The 16,675-nt window shown below is 36.4% G+C and overlaps 1 protein-coding gene across 3 annotated transcripts in view; it reads right to left on the bottom strand.

Annotated features, from left to right (window-relative positions):
• The window catches only part of EPHA3 (EPH receptor A3), a 372,676-nt gene that overhangs the window by 114,279 nt on the left and 241,722 nt on the right, over nucleotides 1-16,675 (bottom strand). For all 3 annotated transcript variants that reach the window (XM_033211572.1, XM_033211571.1, XM_033211573.1), the window contains exons 4-5: nucleotides 14,003-14,158; nucleotides 12,976-13,311 (exon numbers count right to left, since the gene is read on the bottom strand). In XM_033211572.1, coding sequence (XP_033067463.1) covers nucleotides 12,976-13,311; nucleotides 14,003-14,158 — 492 coding nt within the window. The remainder of the gene's footprint in view (nucleotides 1-12,975; nucleotides 13,312-14,002; nucleotides 14,159-16,675) is intronic.

The raw sequence follows: 16,675 nt of genomic DNA on the forward strand, positions 1-16,675 counted from the left end.
TCTATTACTCACAGTGCTCCACATTTGGTGAAATAATTTTAGGTGTTATGTGGACAAGCATTTATTATCCAATTAGCCATAAATTTTTGGCTAGTAATATTAGTTTTCTATTTATAGGAGAAAACTGTTTTCACATTTCAGAGCAAAACAAAACAAAACAAAAAAAGAGAGGCTTGATTTAGCACATTATGTTACAGGAGTCCTAGTGGCACATGAATGAAGCAAAATTCCTAAAAGCAGTAAGTTGTTTACTGAAATTCAGAAATTATTGGTGCACTGGAAAGATCTAGGTTCAAATTGTCCTTAGCAACTTGAGTTAGATAAACAGGACTAGCAAACTCTTGAAAAGTTTCTTCTAAAAATAAGAGTAATAATGTCTCTATTACAGGGTTGATTTAAGGCTTAAATGATACCTCAAAAATGCCCAGTACAGTACAGTACAGTATTGGTTGTTAGTTTAAATAATGAATATTCTGATTTTGAATGAGGGCAACAATTCCCTTATGCTACTGCAACAATCCAAAGATATGCATATACACACACACACACACACACACACACACACTACATAATGCTTGCCAGTTCATCTAAAGAAGAGATGGCTACTGACAGTAGAGGAATATATATTATCTGAAAATGTATCACAATTTAAAAAACATCATACAGTACTAAAAATTACAGTAAATAGTGTGTAAATACCAGTATTACATGTGAAATGTACATAAATTATAAAATCTCCCTAAGTACTACCCAAGAAGACAGTTAAATTCTTACTTCTCAACAAAGTGTGCATATAGATTAACATAGATAAAATAGTGGATTTTTCCTTTATATCTTTTTTGAAACTCATTTTAATCATTTCTAATTTTCATACAGAGAAAGCAATATCTTTTAACTTTCACAAATAGGCAATGTTTGTAAATGTGTATGTCTTAACAAATATTAGCAAACCAGTAAAACCTGACTTACTATTATGTTATCAACGCCAAATTATGGCCATGTATCTTTAAAACAATTATAATTCATAATTAAAATGATTATTCTGATCATTTCTAAACTTCTGACATTTTCTTTATCTGAAATGAAGAGTTACTTTTTTTTTTTTTTTTTTTTTGAGACGGAGTCTTGCTCTGTCGCCCAGGCTGGAGTGCAGTGGCGTGGTCTCCCCTCACTGCAAGCTCTGCTTCCCGGGTTCACGCCATTCTCCTGCCTCAGCCTCCCAGGTAGCTGGGACTACAGGTGCCCGCCACCACGCCTGGCTAATTTTTATATTTTTTTTTGTATTTTTAGTAGAGACGGGGTTTCATGGTGTTAGCCAGAATGGTCTTGATCTCCTGACCTCGTGATCCGCCTGTCTCGGCCTCCCAATGTGCTAGGATTACAGGCTTGAGCCACCGCGCCCGGCCGAGGAGTTACTTTCATACTAATTCCTGTTGATTATATTTTAAAGCATTCTAATTTCATATGCTTTATGTGGTAACTGTCTATTTAACTAGAGTATTTAATTCCAAACTAATAACAATAAGCTTAATCAAATAGGTAAGTAAATGGACAGATAGACAAATAAGTCAGACTAACATGGAGAGTTTTACTGCAAAACTTTAAACATTTGTTCTTGTCCCATTATTATAAGTTCACATATTCTATGCGCTTTCATAAACCAGATACATGCAATTGAGAGATCATTAAAATATGCATGCAATTATCATTGAATTTGTACGTAACTTAAAGCATTTCATTTACTTTCCTTCTCTTTAGTGAAAAACTTTGGGACAGTTTGCGAGTTTTCTAGCATCATGTGTAATAGGTAGGTTTTTCTTTTCTTCCTCTGCTTTAGTAATTAAAAAAAGAAGATAAAGCGATTGCACATAATTTCATATAATCTGTGAATTCAAGACCAATCTGTTTCATTGGGTGGCTTCATTGAGTTGTTGATGCTTTTTGAATTCTCTTGGCAGCTGGCTTTGCCTGTTTTTTCTTGGCCAAACCAATCAATTTCATGCTGTATTCATGAAACCTTTTAAGATGTCCTAAACTGAGAGCTCCTTAAAAGTAGTGACCACATCTTAATCATCATTTTATCCCAGTAGATCCAGTATAGTAACTGGCTCATACTAAGGGCTTAGTCAATTCTCAGGGAACAAAAAAAGGCAATTAATTGTGTTATTTATTGCCAAAGAAAACCTGGAGTTATCTAAATGGTTTTTTTTTTCTTTTTTAGAATGCATTTACTGCTAAATGTTCCAAATATTTATCAAAGATATTAACTACCAAGTATTGATCACTTAATAAGCAGCCAGCACCACACAAGGTACTTACGTATGCTTTTTTTCTTGAGTTCACAATAGCTCAATGTAGCTATAATCCTTATTTAACAGATGAGATGGTGTTATTTAACAGAAGAAGACTATCCTGCTCAAATATTTTAGTAAAAAAGTCTTTCTTCTTTCATATCTGTTAGACTTCATATACTTTCTAGATCTTTATATTCTTAATTTATACATGTTTATTTATACATGTACATTCTTAATAATACATGTACATGTAATACATGTACATCTTTATATTCTTAATTTATACATTCTTTATATTCTTAATTTATACATGTATTCTTAATTTATACACACGCACATGAATATAAAAATACAAACACGTACACATATGAATAGTTGTAAAACCTAGTTCTTTAGCTGTATTATATTAGGATTTTAATAAGGATATCTAACTTATGTCTGTAATAATAAGAATTTGTAAAAGTAGCTTACAATGGAAACATACTTCAGGGAAGATGGATGGGATTTTTTTCAAACTTTTCAGATATAAAAATGTCAAATTAACATAAAGTTTTTAACTATATCTGTTCAAATCAAGAGAAAAGTATGCTATGTTCTTAGCCTAGGTGTTTTATTTTAACTGGGAGTTAATGTAACAGTAGTCAATGTATCCCAGATATCAACTTTGAAAAACCTTTTGAAATCATTTCAATAGAAGAGAAATAAAACAAGCTTTACTAAGTGACATAGAAATAGAGAATGTTATTTTTTGATATGTTGAAAACCTGCGTAAATATCCATAACATGTACTTCATTTTAGAGGATATATACCCAATTGCCTTCGTTCGATGGACAAAGACAAACTTTGCCCACAAAATATATTCAAATGGCATGATAAACTAAACAAATAAAAGTAAAGATGCAACAATTTTCTTTCTTTAAAATATCGGTGGTATGCACAATTAATTTTGGGGTCATCTGACATTCTCATCTTGGAATTACAGTCAATCTATTAAAATAAACTTGTAGAAAAAGCCAGTAACTAACCTTCTAGTGATTAACAATTAAAAAGTGAGCACTTCCTAAGTGGTTGTAAAATGTTTTCCTCCTGTCACAACCTGGGCCTTGGTAAAGTGTATTATTCTAACTCTCTATCCAGAATGATTATTAGAACATTTGTTGTCACCTGGTTTATTCCCATATCACCGTCTATTTTCTTTAATCTTTGCCGATATCCTTTGCTTGACTGTCCTTTTTTTTTTTTTTTTTGACACTCTTTCACAGGCTGGAGTGCAGTGGTGCAGTCTGGGCCCACTGCAACCTCCACCGCCCGGGTTTAAGCTATTCTCCTGCCTCAGCCTTCCGAGTAGCCGGGATTACAGATGCACAACCAGCGACCACACCCAGCTAATTTTTGTATTTTCAGTAGTGACAGGGTTTCACTATGTTTGCCATGATGGTTTCGATCTCCTGACCTCCTGATCCGCCCGCCTTGGCCTCCCAAAATGTTGATTGTCCTTTTATTAGTCTTACCAAGTTCTTATTTTATGTGTGCCTTTGGTTCTTGTTCTAGCCCACTTGAGACATACAGGCCAAGATGTATAACTTTCTTTTTTTTTTTTTTTTTTTTTTTTTTGAGACGGAGTCTTGCTCTGTCGCCCGGGCTGGAGTGCAGTGGCCGGATCGCAGCTCACTGCAAGCTCCGCCTCCCGGGTTCCCGCCATTCTCCTGCCTCAGCCTCCCGAGTAGCTGGGACTACAGGTGCCCGCCACGTCACACAGCTATATTTTTGTATTTTTAGTAGAGACGGGGTTTCACCGTGTTAGCCAGGATGGTCTCGATCTCCTGACCTCGTGATCCTCCCACCTCAGCCTCCCAAAGTGCTGGGATTACAGGCGTGAGCCACTGTGCCCTGCCCACTTTGTTTTTCAAATACCTTTTTTTCCTAAGGCATATTTGCTTCATTATAAATAAACAGTGGATTATTTTTTCATAAGTACATGATACAATGTGCATCATTAGTATCTTAGTTTCCTAGAATATACAACTGGAAGGAAACTTAGAAATGGTCTAGTACAGGCCGGGCGCGGTGGCTCAAGCCTGTAATCCCAGCACTTTGGGAGGCCGAGACGGGTGGATCACGAGGTCAAGAGATCGAGACCATCCTGGCTAACACTGTGAAACCCCGTCTCTACTAAAAAATACAAAAAAACTAGCCGGGCAAGGTGGCGGGCGCCTGTAGTCCCAGCTACTCGGGAGGCTGAGGCAGGAGAATGGCGTGAACCCGGGAGGCGGAGCTTGTAGTGAGCTGAGATCCGGCCACTGCACTCCAGCCCGGCGACAGAGTGAGACTCCGTCTCAAAAAAAAAAAAAAAAAAAAAGAAATGGTCTAGTACAAATGTTAAATTTCACAGAAAGATAAAGCAATAGCTCTGACCTACTCTGAGACCCAATCAGAGAGGGATCATAGATGAATATTTACTTTTTTTGACACCCATTCCAGACCTCTTCCTACTCAGGCACATGGCCTTGCCTTTAAAGCTATTTCTTGGGAAAAACTTGTGACCAGAGACAGATTTTTTTTTCTGTTAGTTTGTTATAATTATTTTTTTTTCCAATTGAAATGAAAATGTAAAAGAGTAAGAGGTTATTTCTGGATGATGAATTGTCAAGATAAGTGTTTTTAAATTAGCATTGATTAACAGTAAATACCATCATGTGAAATTTTGATTTCAAAGAAGAAATCACACTACCTGTGTACCAGGCATTCAAGATTTTACTATAATATAATAACCATCTTTATATATTTCTTTCTTCAGCCTAACTTGGATTTTGTGCAAAGTCTCTCCTTTGCAACCCATAGGAAGGAGAATATATAGAGAAGGGCTCTGGAGTTGTGTGGTCATGGACGAGACACTTATTCACTTCTAGCCATATAAAATTGTAGGATTGAATAAGATAATTACATAAAGGACTTGAGTGTAGTGCTAATCATGTCAAGAGGAGTTAGGTCAGTAGTTGATAATAATAATAATATAGTAGTAGTAGTAGTAGTAATAAAGGAGCAGAAAATATGAACTTCCCACCTTTTTGGCCTTTGCATTCTTTTACTTGGTGCAAATGGTATAGAATGTCGGGGTCCCTGCTTATGGGGGTGCCATACCTCACAGTCACAGTCTTTGTAATTTGGACAGTTATTGCAATAATTTCCTGACAGATATCTACAAAGTCACTTAAGAAAGGGATGTATGTTTGTTTTTCTATGTGAACACTGGTACCATATTGATAGGATTATAAAGTCAGAATACTGGGCTACATAATGGTTATTAACACTGAGCTACTACTTTGGGAGATGCTGAAATATAATTAAGAATTTACTATGAAAGAGTTTTGCCAGTGGTAGTAATATACCTGCTTTTGGAAACAACACTTTTTTTTCTTTCTACATACTGGCATTTATTAAATTTCTCATTTACTCACATGCAACGCTAGTATATCCTAAGGGCTATATTTCAGTTAACTTTAGGGAGGTAGAACACGTTTAAAGTATAAAATATGATTTTATTGTGATTTGAGACTAAAAATGTTCTCCTCGGAAAATAAGGATGAGAAAACTTTCTGTGAATTAAATTTTTTTTTGCTCTTGTGGGAATATAGTTAACATACAACGAGTTAGCATCAAAAGGCTAATTCTTTCTTAATTTCCATGTGCTTTAGTTAACACTATATTTACTCCTCTAATTGGTTATTAATATTCTTTTTCCAGTGAGAACTCTTGAATGAGAGGTGTAATCAAACCCTTCCAGGTACATGTCTTCTCCATTAATTCGAGTCATATATAACATCAGAAATGAAGACGGGATGAAAATTCAGTTTAGATTCATGAAGCTCTCCAACTGCCTTCCTTAGCTCATGTTCCATTTTGTTATGGCCTCTAAGCTCATATAAGGGTATTGAATAACTGTCAGGACAATATATGGTTTTTGTTTTTGTACAGCTTATTGCTCACTCTACAGATACGTACTGTGCCTCCATACCAGGGTGTGGTGGCTGAAAGTCATCATTAATGTGTTAAATGACGTGGAAGGCTTCGGCCACACTATGACACGTCACTGCAGAGTGATATTCCCAGATGCACAGGTATCTACCTCGATTTCAAAACAGGAAGAAGCTAAATTGATGTACTGTGAAATCATTATGTATATAACCACTTACAATCTCAGGGCCAAATTCAGACCTCATTTGTTTGTTGAAATAAACAAAATGTTAAGACTTCGATTTTTAGGTTTCATTAATCATACTGAGATAGAAAGCCCCTAAGGGAAAAATTCTAAACATACATGCATGTGACCACCCCCCGGGCTTACACAAACAACTTATCTGGAAAACCCCCAGCGTTTGAGGTTGCGAAAAAGGCGGGAATCAACCAGAAACTGCCGAATGTTCAACTTTAAATGTTAACCAATAATAAGCTTGTAACTACTATTTCTCTGTGACTTGTTTGTACCTCGCTATAAAAGAAACCCTAAAACAGCAGTCGGGGCCTCTCTCTTTACCTGCCATTGCATAAAGCGGAGAGGTCCGGGTTCGAACTCGTAATAAAGCGACCCCGGCTATCTGGCTTTGACTCTGGACTCTGGTGGTCCCTTACTGGGGTCTCGCGACTTCGGGCACAACAATACAATGAAGCAAAGAGAAGGATGCATCACAGAACATTACTAAAGTCGTATGATGTTCACTATTTTGTTAGGTGATTTTCATTATGTTTAAAGTTTCTGATTCACCACATTGGCGCTGAAAAATGTCAACCTTTGTGTTCTGAAAGAATTCATGTAGATCCTTCTGGTGTTCTGGCGTTTAATTCATTTCCAAGGAGTATAATTACATGGCAACATACAGTTCTATAGGGACTATACAATAGGTGGCCATAGTTTAATGGTAGATTCAGTTAAGCACTTACTCTACCTTTATTTTAAAATGTTTGCTTCTTCAGAAATGCTGAAGCCTGACTGATGTCTTTAACATGAGTTATTCCTTTGTCATATCTACATACACTAAGTCCCAAAAGAAAAATAACGTGGCTGGAGGAAACATATTCCAGAATGAAACCTACAGAAAACTTAGAAATATTTACTTTATCAAATGCAAGAAAAATACAGTGGATTCTCGCCCCACCCCGCCCCGCCTCGCCTCGCCCCGCCCCGCCCCGCCCCTCCCCGCCTCGCCCCGCCCCTCCCCGCCCCTCCCCGCCTCGCCCCGCCCCACCCCGCCTCACCTCGCCTCTTTTGAGACAGACTCTCGCTCTCTTGCCCAGGCTGGAGTGCAATGGCGCGATCTCAGCTCACTACAACCTCCGCCTCCTGGGTTCAAGCAATTCTCCCACCTCAGTCTCCCGAGTAGCTGGAATTACAGGCACCTGGCATCGTGCGTGGCTAATTTTTGTAGACACAGGGTTTCAGCATGTTGACCAGGCTGGTCTTGAATTCCTGACCTCAAGTGATCTGTCTGCCTCGGCCTCCCAAAGTGCTGGAATTACAGACGTGAGCCACCGCACCTGGTCTAGCGTGGATTCTAAATTTAGTCAAAGGGCTCTAATATTTTAGGGTTCATTTTTTAAAGTATGTATTGTTTATTTAACATTTACTAAATATATCTACTTTCTTTAACCAATGGATACTATTGCTTTATTCTGTGAAATAAAAGGCCATAAAACCATGACTGAGAAAGCCTCTAAACGTTTTTGATAGTAAGTGAGTGCATAGTGGTCTTAAAGGTCAAAACTAATTAATTGACTAAAATTATACTAGACAATGTTTTGAATTGTAGTCCCAGAATGTCAAAAAATAAATTAAAAATAAAAATAATTATTGGATTTCTAGTTTAATCCCTTCATGTGATGGATGGCAATTTTCAGCCAGAAGAAAGGAAAGGGTTTATCTAAGAGGATAAGAAGGAGGTTGTCTTTGATCATCAAATTAAGTAGATAATAGAGGTCATTCTGTCTAAAGCAGAGGATAGGAATTCCTTCATTATATCTAACAGTTTCAAAGATTTTTTCCTTTACACAAATTAGTGCACCTTCAATTGAAAATCTACGTAAAATGAAGTCATGTTCTGTTTAAAATATCATAATTTGCTGATACTTTTTGAATGGAATGGCAACTCTGAAATTCCTTGTGTCATATCCAGCACCTGGGAAGCCCTGTCAATAAGTGTTGGTCTTCTTCCTTCTCCATTCTTTTTTTCTTTTTTTTTTGCATCTGCCTTGAATTTACAGAAAATTACTTACTTATTGTTATGGATGATGGGAACTATAGTATATCAGTATATGCTATTATATTATTATAAATAGGAACTGGAGGTAAACAGAACATCAATTTGTTTTTGCCACTGGGATATGAGGAAAACAATGAACAGAAGTTGACTAGTATCTTCAGATGAGATTATAGTACAGAACAATGCTAATGTCTTGATTTTAATAAGTATATTGAGACTATGTAAAAGCATTATTGCTGTTAAGAAATTCTCACTGAAGTGTTCAGGAGGAAAGGGGCATAATATCTGCTAGTGGTTCAGAAATAAGTAACATTTACATAGAGAGAGATGGGGGTGGGAATTATAAAGCACTTGGAATAAATTATTAATCTAGGCGAAATCTGTATGAAGGTACATAGGCATGATGTACACTATTGTGATATTTTCACACATGTGAACAAATCCAATTTTATGATAGAAATTGTACACACACATGTTGAATTCCAATAGGGTAAACTGGAAAAGGAAGGAAATGTCAATTTAATCAGAAATTTGCTGTCTTGATGAAATGCTGAAAAAGCTTCTCAGGATCCAAGTAGTAAAATAAGAGTAGACGTGGACCTCAAAACCCCAAGGCCACATAAATTCTCTATTAGTGCTCCTTATTCTAGTCTGAGATCATCATATGCTATAGGATAGTGGAAAAGGGCAGATTCTATAATGGCAGTTAAGAATGAACATACATACATATTCCACTAGTGGAATGATTGTTTTTGTCCAGGAGAGAAAAGATTAAAATACTCATTCCATGAAAGAAAACAAAAGGTAGCAATTTATGTCATGTTATAACTTTGAAGATTTTTGTTTTGTAATCTGCAATTCTTTCTTTACTTGTCTGACTGATGGCCTCACAGATACAATCTTGATATGGAGGCCTACATTCTTATCTCACTGACATACTTTGTGAAAGTACCAAGCGCTGAGAACTAACATCTGAATTTACAACATAATCTCCTACAATTTAGAAGGTGCCTTATCATTTGATCATCACGAGGCTTTTACAGTGTAATCAAGAGAAGAATCAACAAACTCGACCTCACAAACTAAATTAAAAAGGACACATTCATGCTTCCGCTTTATATCCACGTCAAGTATAGAGAGGCTGGGAGGATTTTAAACACTGTGGCATCATATCTGTCACAGCCATATCCTTCCAGTGTTAGGGAGCTCATTTTTCAAGGCTACCAGTCCATTAACCTTCACAAGAACAAAAATAAAGCAAAACAAAGAAACACTCCCTTTAGAAAAGGCATTGCTTCTAATCGTGCTTATATATCTTACTCTGGAGATTCGAAGATAGAACAAAGACCTGTATCTCCCCAGGCACAGAAAATGATGCAGACATCCTGAAACAAATATATTAAATGCCTGGTGGTGCATATTATAAACACATTTGTGATTTTTTTTTTAAAGGGAAAGAGACTAGGGTAAGTAACTTATATCGCCCTTACTGAATCTGTCATTAACAGTGATTTGTAACTGGGAGGGCCAAAGTATCAACCTCATTTGTTTTTTAATGTCTTGATCTGGTCTTGGTTGCCAATTTACCTAGATTCATTCACTGCATATATTTGGAACTATTAGTTTCCTGATAAATGCATTGTCAGAAAGCCAGGGGGAATGATAAGATAGGAAATAAGGAGCTCTTGCTTGTTTTTATACAATTCTGTTTGACTTAAGAGATAATTATAACACAGACTGATGCTATGGTTTTAAACAAGGTAGTAAATCAGCTTGAAATATAGGGCTCCGGAAAGCCATTTGCCACATGATTACAGTTTGTTAAGAATTCCTGTGTTCGCTGAAGATGAGAAGCCATAATCATGCAATATACAGCAACAGTATTGCAGTACTCATTTCTCCCCATAGAAGATAGTTAAATCAACCTACATTACAAACTTTTAAATATCATTAGTTACAAACTACAAATATCATTACTGAAGCAAAGCAAAGCATATGTTGGTTGGTCTGGGATCTAGCTTCAAATGGGAGAAATTATAGATTCAGTGAGCAAGATTAAAGTAATGATTCAGGGCACTTCATTTAAAATTCATGTATTTTCCACAAATTAAGTTTACTTATCATCATGAGGAATATAAAAATATAAGATTTTCATCAATATTTGAGACCTGAAGCAAAGTGGAAACGAAAGAGAAATTTAGAATCAGAAAGATACATATTTGAACATGGATGGACTCTGCCCTGGCTTGTATTTAAAATATCTATCCACCGCCATGGGGAAGACAGGGGCCCCTCAAGAAAGATGGGTGCTAGCCAAAGGCTGCGGATACCCCTCTTACGCAAGGAATTATCCCTTTGGTTGCTGAATGATGGGGATAATGGAGATGGACCTAACATACTGAGTTTAGGGGGCTACTCAGTGTATTTGAGAAATTAACCAGTAGAGATGCATTTCTATAATAACCTGCAGGAATAGATACAACTACATTTAACCAGTAGGTAAATAGATGAAAATGTTAACAACCAGCAGAGTCATACTGATGCATACTTGCTTTTGTAGATGACACTTATTGTGTGTCTTTGCTAGTTGAACTAAACTTTCTGAGTAAGCCAAGTAATGGAGATGGAATGTGCTGAGTTTTTTTGGCTCATTATTTGGCTACTAGAAGACCTAGGTGATAAGATAATTTAGTCATTTCTGGCTTCCTTTTGCCTAGAGCATCCAGGACACATTCTTATATTCTCAGAGCAAAGGGTGATTCCCACCAGGGACCAGAGGGATTTCCATAATGTAAGCCAAATGAAGAGCAGAAGCTGATTTTATACTCAATCTTGACAACCAGCTCAGAGGTGACCCCACCTGGGAGAGGACTGGAGAATCTGTCGTTCTCTGGAGAATCAGAGTGGCATCTTGTCTCTCTCTTCCCTCTCCCTTTGGTTCCAATGTTTGTTGTTTTGTGTGTAAAAATAAAACAATAATATCTCTGAATTGAGCTTCTTGGAATGTATACCTAATGATGACACTTTGTAGCAATAATTAAGCACCACAAATACCTATCAGTTTAACTTTGTATAAGACATTTTTATTATAAAAGAAAACTGTTTATTATTCATTTTTCAGTTGTTGATACTGAAAAAATGATTGTTATATCTCAAAGGGGCATTATTTCTTTTTTTTTTTTTTTTGAGATGGAGTCTCGCTCTGTCACCCAGGCTGGAGTGCAGTGGCCGGATCTCAGCTCACTGCAAACTCCGCCTCCCGGGTTCCCGCCATTCTCCTGCCTCAGCCTTCCGGGCAGCTGGGACTACAGGCGCCCGCCACCTCGCCCGGCTAGTTTTTTTTTTTTTTTTTTTGTATTTTTTAGTAGAGACGGGGTTTCACCATGTTAGCCAGGGTGGTCTCGATCTCCTGACCTCGTGATCCGCCCGTCTCGGCCTCCCAAAGTGCTGGGATTACAGGCTTGAGTCCCCGCGCCCGGCCAGGGGCATTATTTCTATGTAACATATAATCCAGCTATATCTTTGAGAGATTCACAATGAAAATCCCACAAGTAAAATCGCTAAGTAATGTACATAGAGAATTTAAAGGTTGATTAAAAAGAAATGATTTACTAACAGTAAAAAAAGGGAAAGAGAGACAAATCAGGGATGTAAGATAAAGAAAGATGAGGTGTTTGTACGCTTGTTTAGTTTTTCCATTTCATATTAAGGAGCCTTTGCCTACAACCTTCAAATGTAGGATTTTTTGTTTAATTGGGAAAAGATTGTCAGTGGAAAATACAGTTGATGAAATCACCTATCAATTCATTTCAGGAAATCATTTAAATTAATGGTTCTAACTGTTCTTTAACAAGAGCTCTTTTTACAATGCTTCTTTCTAAATTTAACATTTTGATTTTTTTAACGTAAAGCTGTATGTATTAAATAAAATCGGTTATTTTCTTATTATTAACTAAGCAGAGATTTATAACTATCAGTTATAACACATAGAGCTTCTTAGAAGTATAAAATAACAAAATAATTATATCTAAAATATCTAATTTTCACTAAGCTGAAGATATTTATAATGTTTCATATCCTGCATAACTTTTTTTAAGCTAAGATTCATTGCCTACGTTCCCTGAAATACAAAAATGTTTCCCCTAAGGAGCCTCCCTACTACTATCTGAGAGCCTCAAATATTTAAGGATTTCAAATTGTGAAACAATGGGTATAAACTAGTTTAAAAATCACCTAACAAATATGGTTTATTCTCACTTGAAGAATTAAATTATTTAATATGCCATAACTGTTTAAATGTGTTAGAAGGCAAAATCTTGGGGCTCTATCAAATCTTTTTTTCCTTCCACCCAGTTTTCCACTCTCTGTCAAAACCATTACTCGGACATGATATGATAGAAGTAAGAAACATCTAGTATTTACTCACCAGCCTGATTAGTTGTGATGCTGACCGCAGCAAACTGTCTCGGTGGGGAGCTCAGATCTGATACCCCATTAATGGCATCAATCTCAAAGGTGTAGTTAGTATGTGCCAGGAGGTCTGTCACTGTCACTGTGGTGTTGGTGAGTCCAAACTGTCGAGGGAGGAAGCGGACATTTGGGCTGCATGGCTCACACTGTTTTATATTCCACCCACATTTTTTACATATGATGTTGAAGGTAACATCTTTCCGGCCTCCTGTGTCCAGGGGCCAACTCCAGTCCAGGATAACTGAGGTCTCGTTTATATTAGAGATAACATTTCTTGGTGAAGATGGAGGTCCTGCAAAGTAGTTCAACAAAGATTAATGAGCCTCAATTCTGTTTTCTACTACAAGGGAAATAGATAATTTACAATGGAACTGAAAGAGGTAAATAACTATCCTTTCTTTATTATCAACTTTCAGTTCATCCTTAGAGGATCCAAGAGATTATAGACACATGGACTGAAGAACACTGTCTTCCCTAAGCTGTGAATAGGGGAGTTTTGACTCAAGGGTAAGGATACATTCACAAAGTCTAACAAAATAACTCACCACTATGTTCAAAACCCTTGTGAATAGTTACGAAAACTTTAGTATTCGTTTTATAAATCTTAGTCCTTTTTCCCTGTGACCTATGACCAACATACAGCAAGAGGGAATAGAAATGTAAAAACATAAATCCCTGTCTATAGCCTCCCCTCTCCTGTCATATGTAATGCAGGATCTAAACAAGACACAGAAAATGTTCTCTCTTTCTGGGGGTTGTGTTGCAGGAAGTGCTTTAAAATATAATTCATTTTGTATGATGAATGGTGCATTTGTGGTGAGCCAAGCATGGAGAGTGAAGCAGAGAAAGCTTTCAATTTGCACACGGGCAACAGAAGGAAATGGGCCAAATGCTTTAAAACAAAAACAAACAGCACAGTAACAAGAAGAAAACGAAACAAACAAAACAAACATGGAGGCATGGGTTGCAGCAAAACTACTCACGGGTACAAGCCATGGATGGAGGGTCTTTGTCTGCCCGGAAGTAATTATTCTCACACCTGCAGTTCATTGAACCATCTTCCTGAGTAGAACTGTGAGGTGGGCACTTAGCACACTTCATATTACCATCCAACGCCTTGTAGAAACCTGGTCGGCAAGCTACAAACAAAACGACTCTCTTTTAAAAGTCTGTGATGATTTTTTTTGAAAATATGTAAAACAGATTTAAGTAAGTTCGAATATGAATTTATTATAAATAAAAATCAATTTTTTTCCTCCAAGAATTTACAGAAGCAAATGATAGGGCCTACTGTAGTTTTTCTGCATATATGCTTGAATTTGCACCAAATGTTAAGAAACACACACACACACACACACACACACACACACACAAGATTTAGATTATTTTGGCACTAGTGTATGATGAAATTTCCAGCTTATGTTTTCACAGCTTTACTTGGCATTGGACTATTTGTGGAGAAAATAAAGCAAAACCATGTCACCATGTAGTAATTCCCTTTTTAAAACATGATGCAATGCGTATACTATCTGCACTGCAGTAAGCAGTATACTAACATTGACTTGTTTTCTAATTGCTCTGTGGGTACAACTTTGTCTCACAAAGTGTAAGCAACTAAAAGAAGAGATCATGGCTTCCTGTATATTTTTAAGATTCTTGATAAATAACTGTCATGAGCTACAATATTTTTTTCTCGCTTGACAGTATTTTTCCTTACCTCTTATGGCAATGGCCTAAAATAAAAATTTAAATGTATTCCTTTGTCTATATCTGAAATACAGAGGGATATACAGTTCCTATTTAAACTAATACACTTATGAACTGTTACTAGATGAGAGCCCTTTTAATAACCATGTTATCTTTTTAATTTCTGGCCATATCTCTGCATAAAATGATTTTTGTAAGCCTATTGAACTGGTTATCGAACACTGATTTCAGCTTATAATTTAGTGTTCAGCATCTATTTACTGTTTCACAGCGATATGCCTAATCTGCCTCTACTATATTATTTTCATTTTGTCTGACAGAAAATTCAAAATGCTGCATTACTTCTTTTGATTCATTTTCATAATTACACTGAGAACTAAAATCATAGTGAAAATTCCAACAAGAAGTCTCTAATCATTCATTTGAGAAGGAATTTGGGATCTAAATTTTAGATCCAAGCTCATCCTTGGAAGTCAATAATTTCTAAAACTTCTAAAGCTCAATTTCAGTGCCACATTTGGACTTGATGATTTATAGAACTTATATAGACTTGAAGATTTACAGAGTTATATATAGAATAGGCCCTACAGATGGTCATTACATTCCAGAATTTTCTTACACTAACTTCATATTGTGAAGAGAAGATTATTTGCATTAAAGTAAAACCCGTGTGGACAAATCAATATTTATAATCACTAAATACGTTTCTGAAAAGAAACACAATATATCCATTGTAGGATATCTTCTTACTGAAAGTTTCTTAAAATAAGACAAGGGAAATACCCTGCCAAAATAAACTACTGAAATAACTTAAAATGATAGCAATCATTAATCTAGTCTTACAGTTTTCTAGCTCCTACTAAGAATGGCTGATCTAGGACCAATTTCCAATATATTGAACAATTTTTGGTGTCACATTGAGATCCATTCCATGTAGCTATATAGTCAATTCTACTGCCCTAATGATTATACTTTTTCTTTTTCTTTCTTTTTCTTTTTTCTTTTTTTTTGAGACTGAGTCTCACTCTATCATCCAGGCTGGAGTGCAGTGGCATAATCTCGGCTCACTGCAATCTCTGCCTTCCAGGTTCAAGCTATTCTCCTGCCTTAGCCTCCCGAGTAGCTGGGATTACAGGCATGTGCCACCATGCCTGGCTAATTTTTGTATTTTTAGTAGAGACAGAGTTTCCATATTGGTCAGGCTGGTCTTGAACTCCTGACCTCGTGATTCACCTGCCTCGGCCTCCCAAAGTCCTGGGATTACAGGAGTGAGCCACCACGCCTGGCCAAAATTATAATTTTTTAAATATTGTCCTTAAGCACTGGTTAAAAACTTCCACTCATATCTTATATCATATTGCCTCAGGGGGAAATGATATAAAGTATGTAAACAAACTATGCACTTAAATTCTGTTTTCTATTTAGCTCATCATTGAATGCCATTAAACTTCTAAGTGGGCATTGTTGAGTCTTTAAAGGATTAAGTTGCTGTGCTCTGAAGTTCTTTGTTATTTTGCTTGCTTGTAAGTTTATCTGTGGGGTTTTTTTTTTTTTTGAGACTTTCATGGTTTTTACAACATTTGGCATACAGGTATTCAGTAAACACTCAGTCACTTTTTGTTACTATTATAGATGGGTATACTATATGATAGTTGAAAAGACAGTCACATAATCACTTCCGAGGTACTGCACAAATTATCAGGATTACTGATAGTATCTTGAAGGTAGCTACAGTTAATAAACCTAAAAGTTAAGGATGCCTCTCAAACTAGTCACTAGACTTTATCCAATTATGACTAGATAATAACCCTGAGATAATAACAGTAAAAGATAGGTAGGCATACATACATACAGCTTAATCAATATTTGTCAAACATCTATTCTTGTTTGGGCTGTTTGATACCCCAAAAGGCAAAAATGTCCCTAATTCTGCCCATACCCAAAGGGCC

The sequence above is a fragment of the Trachypithecus francoisi genome, unplaced genomic scaffold (assembly GCF_009764315.1).
Source record: "Trachypithecus francoisi isolate TF-2019V2 unplaced genomic scaffold, Tfra_2.0 Lachesis_group0, whole genome shotgun sequence".
Lineage (NCBI taxonomy): Eukaryota > Metazoa > Chordata > Mammalia > Primates > Cercopithecidae > Trachypithecus > Trachypithecus francoisi.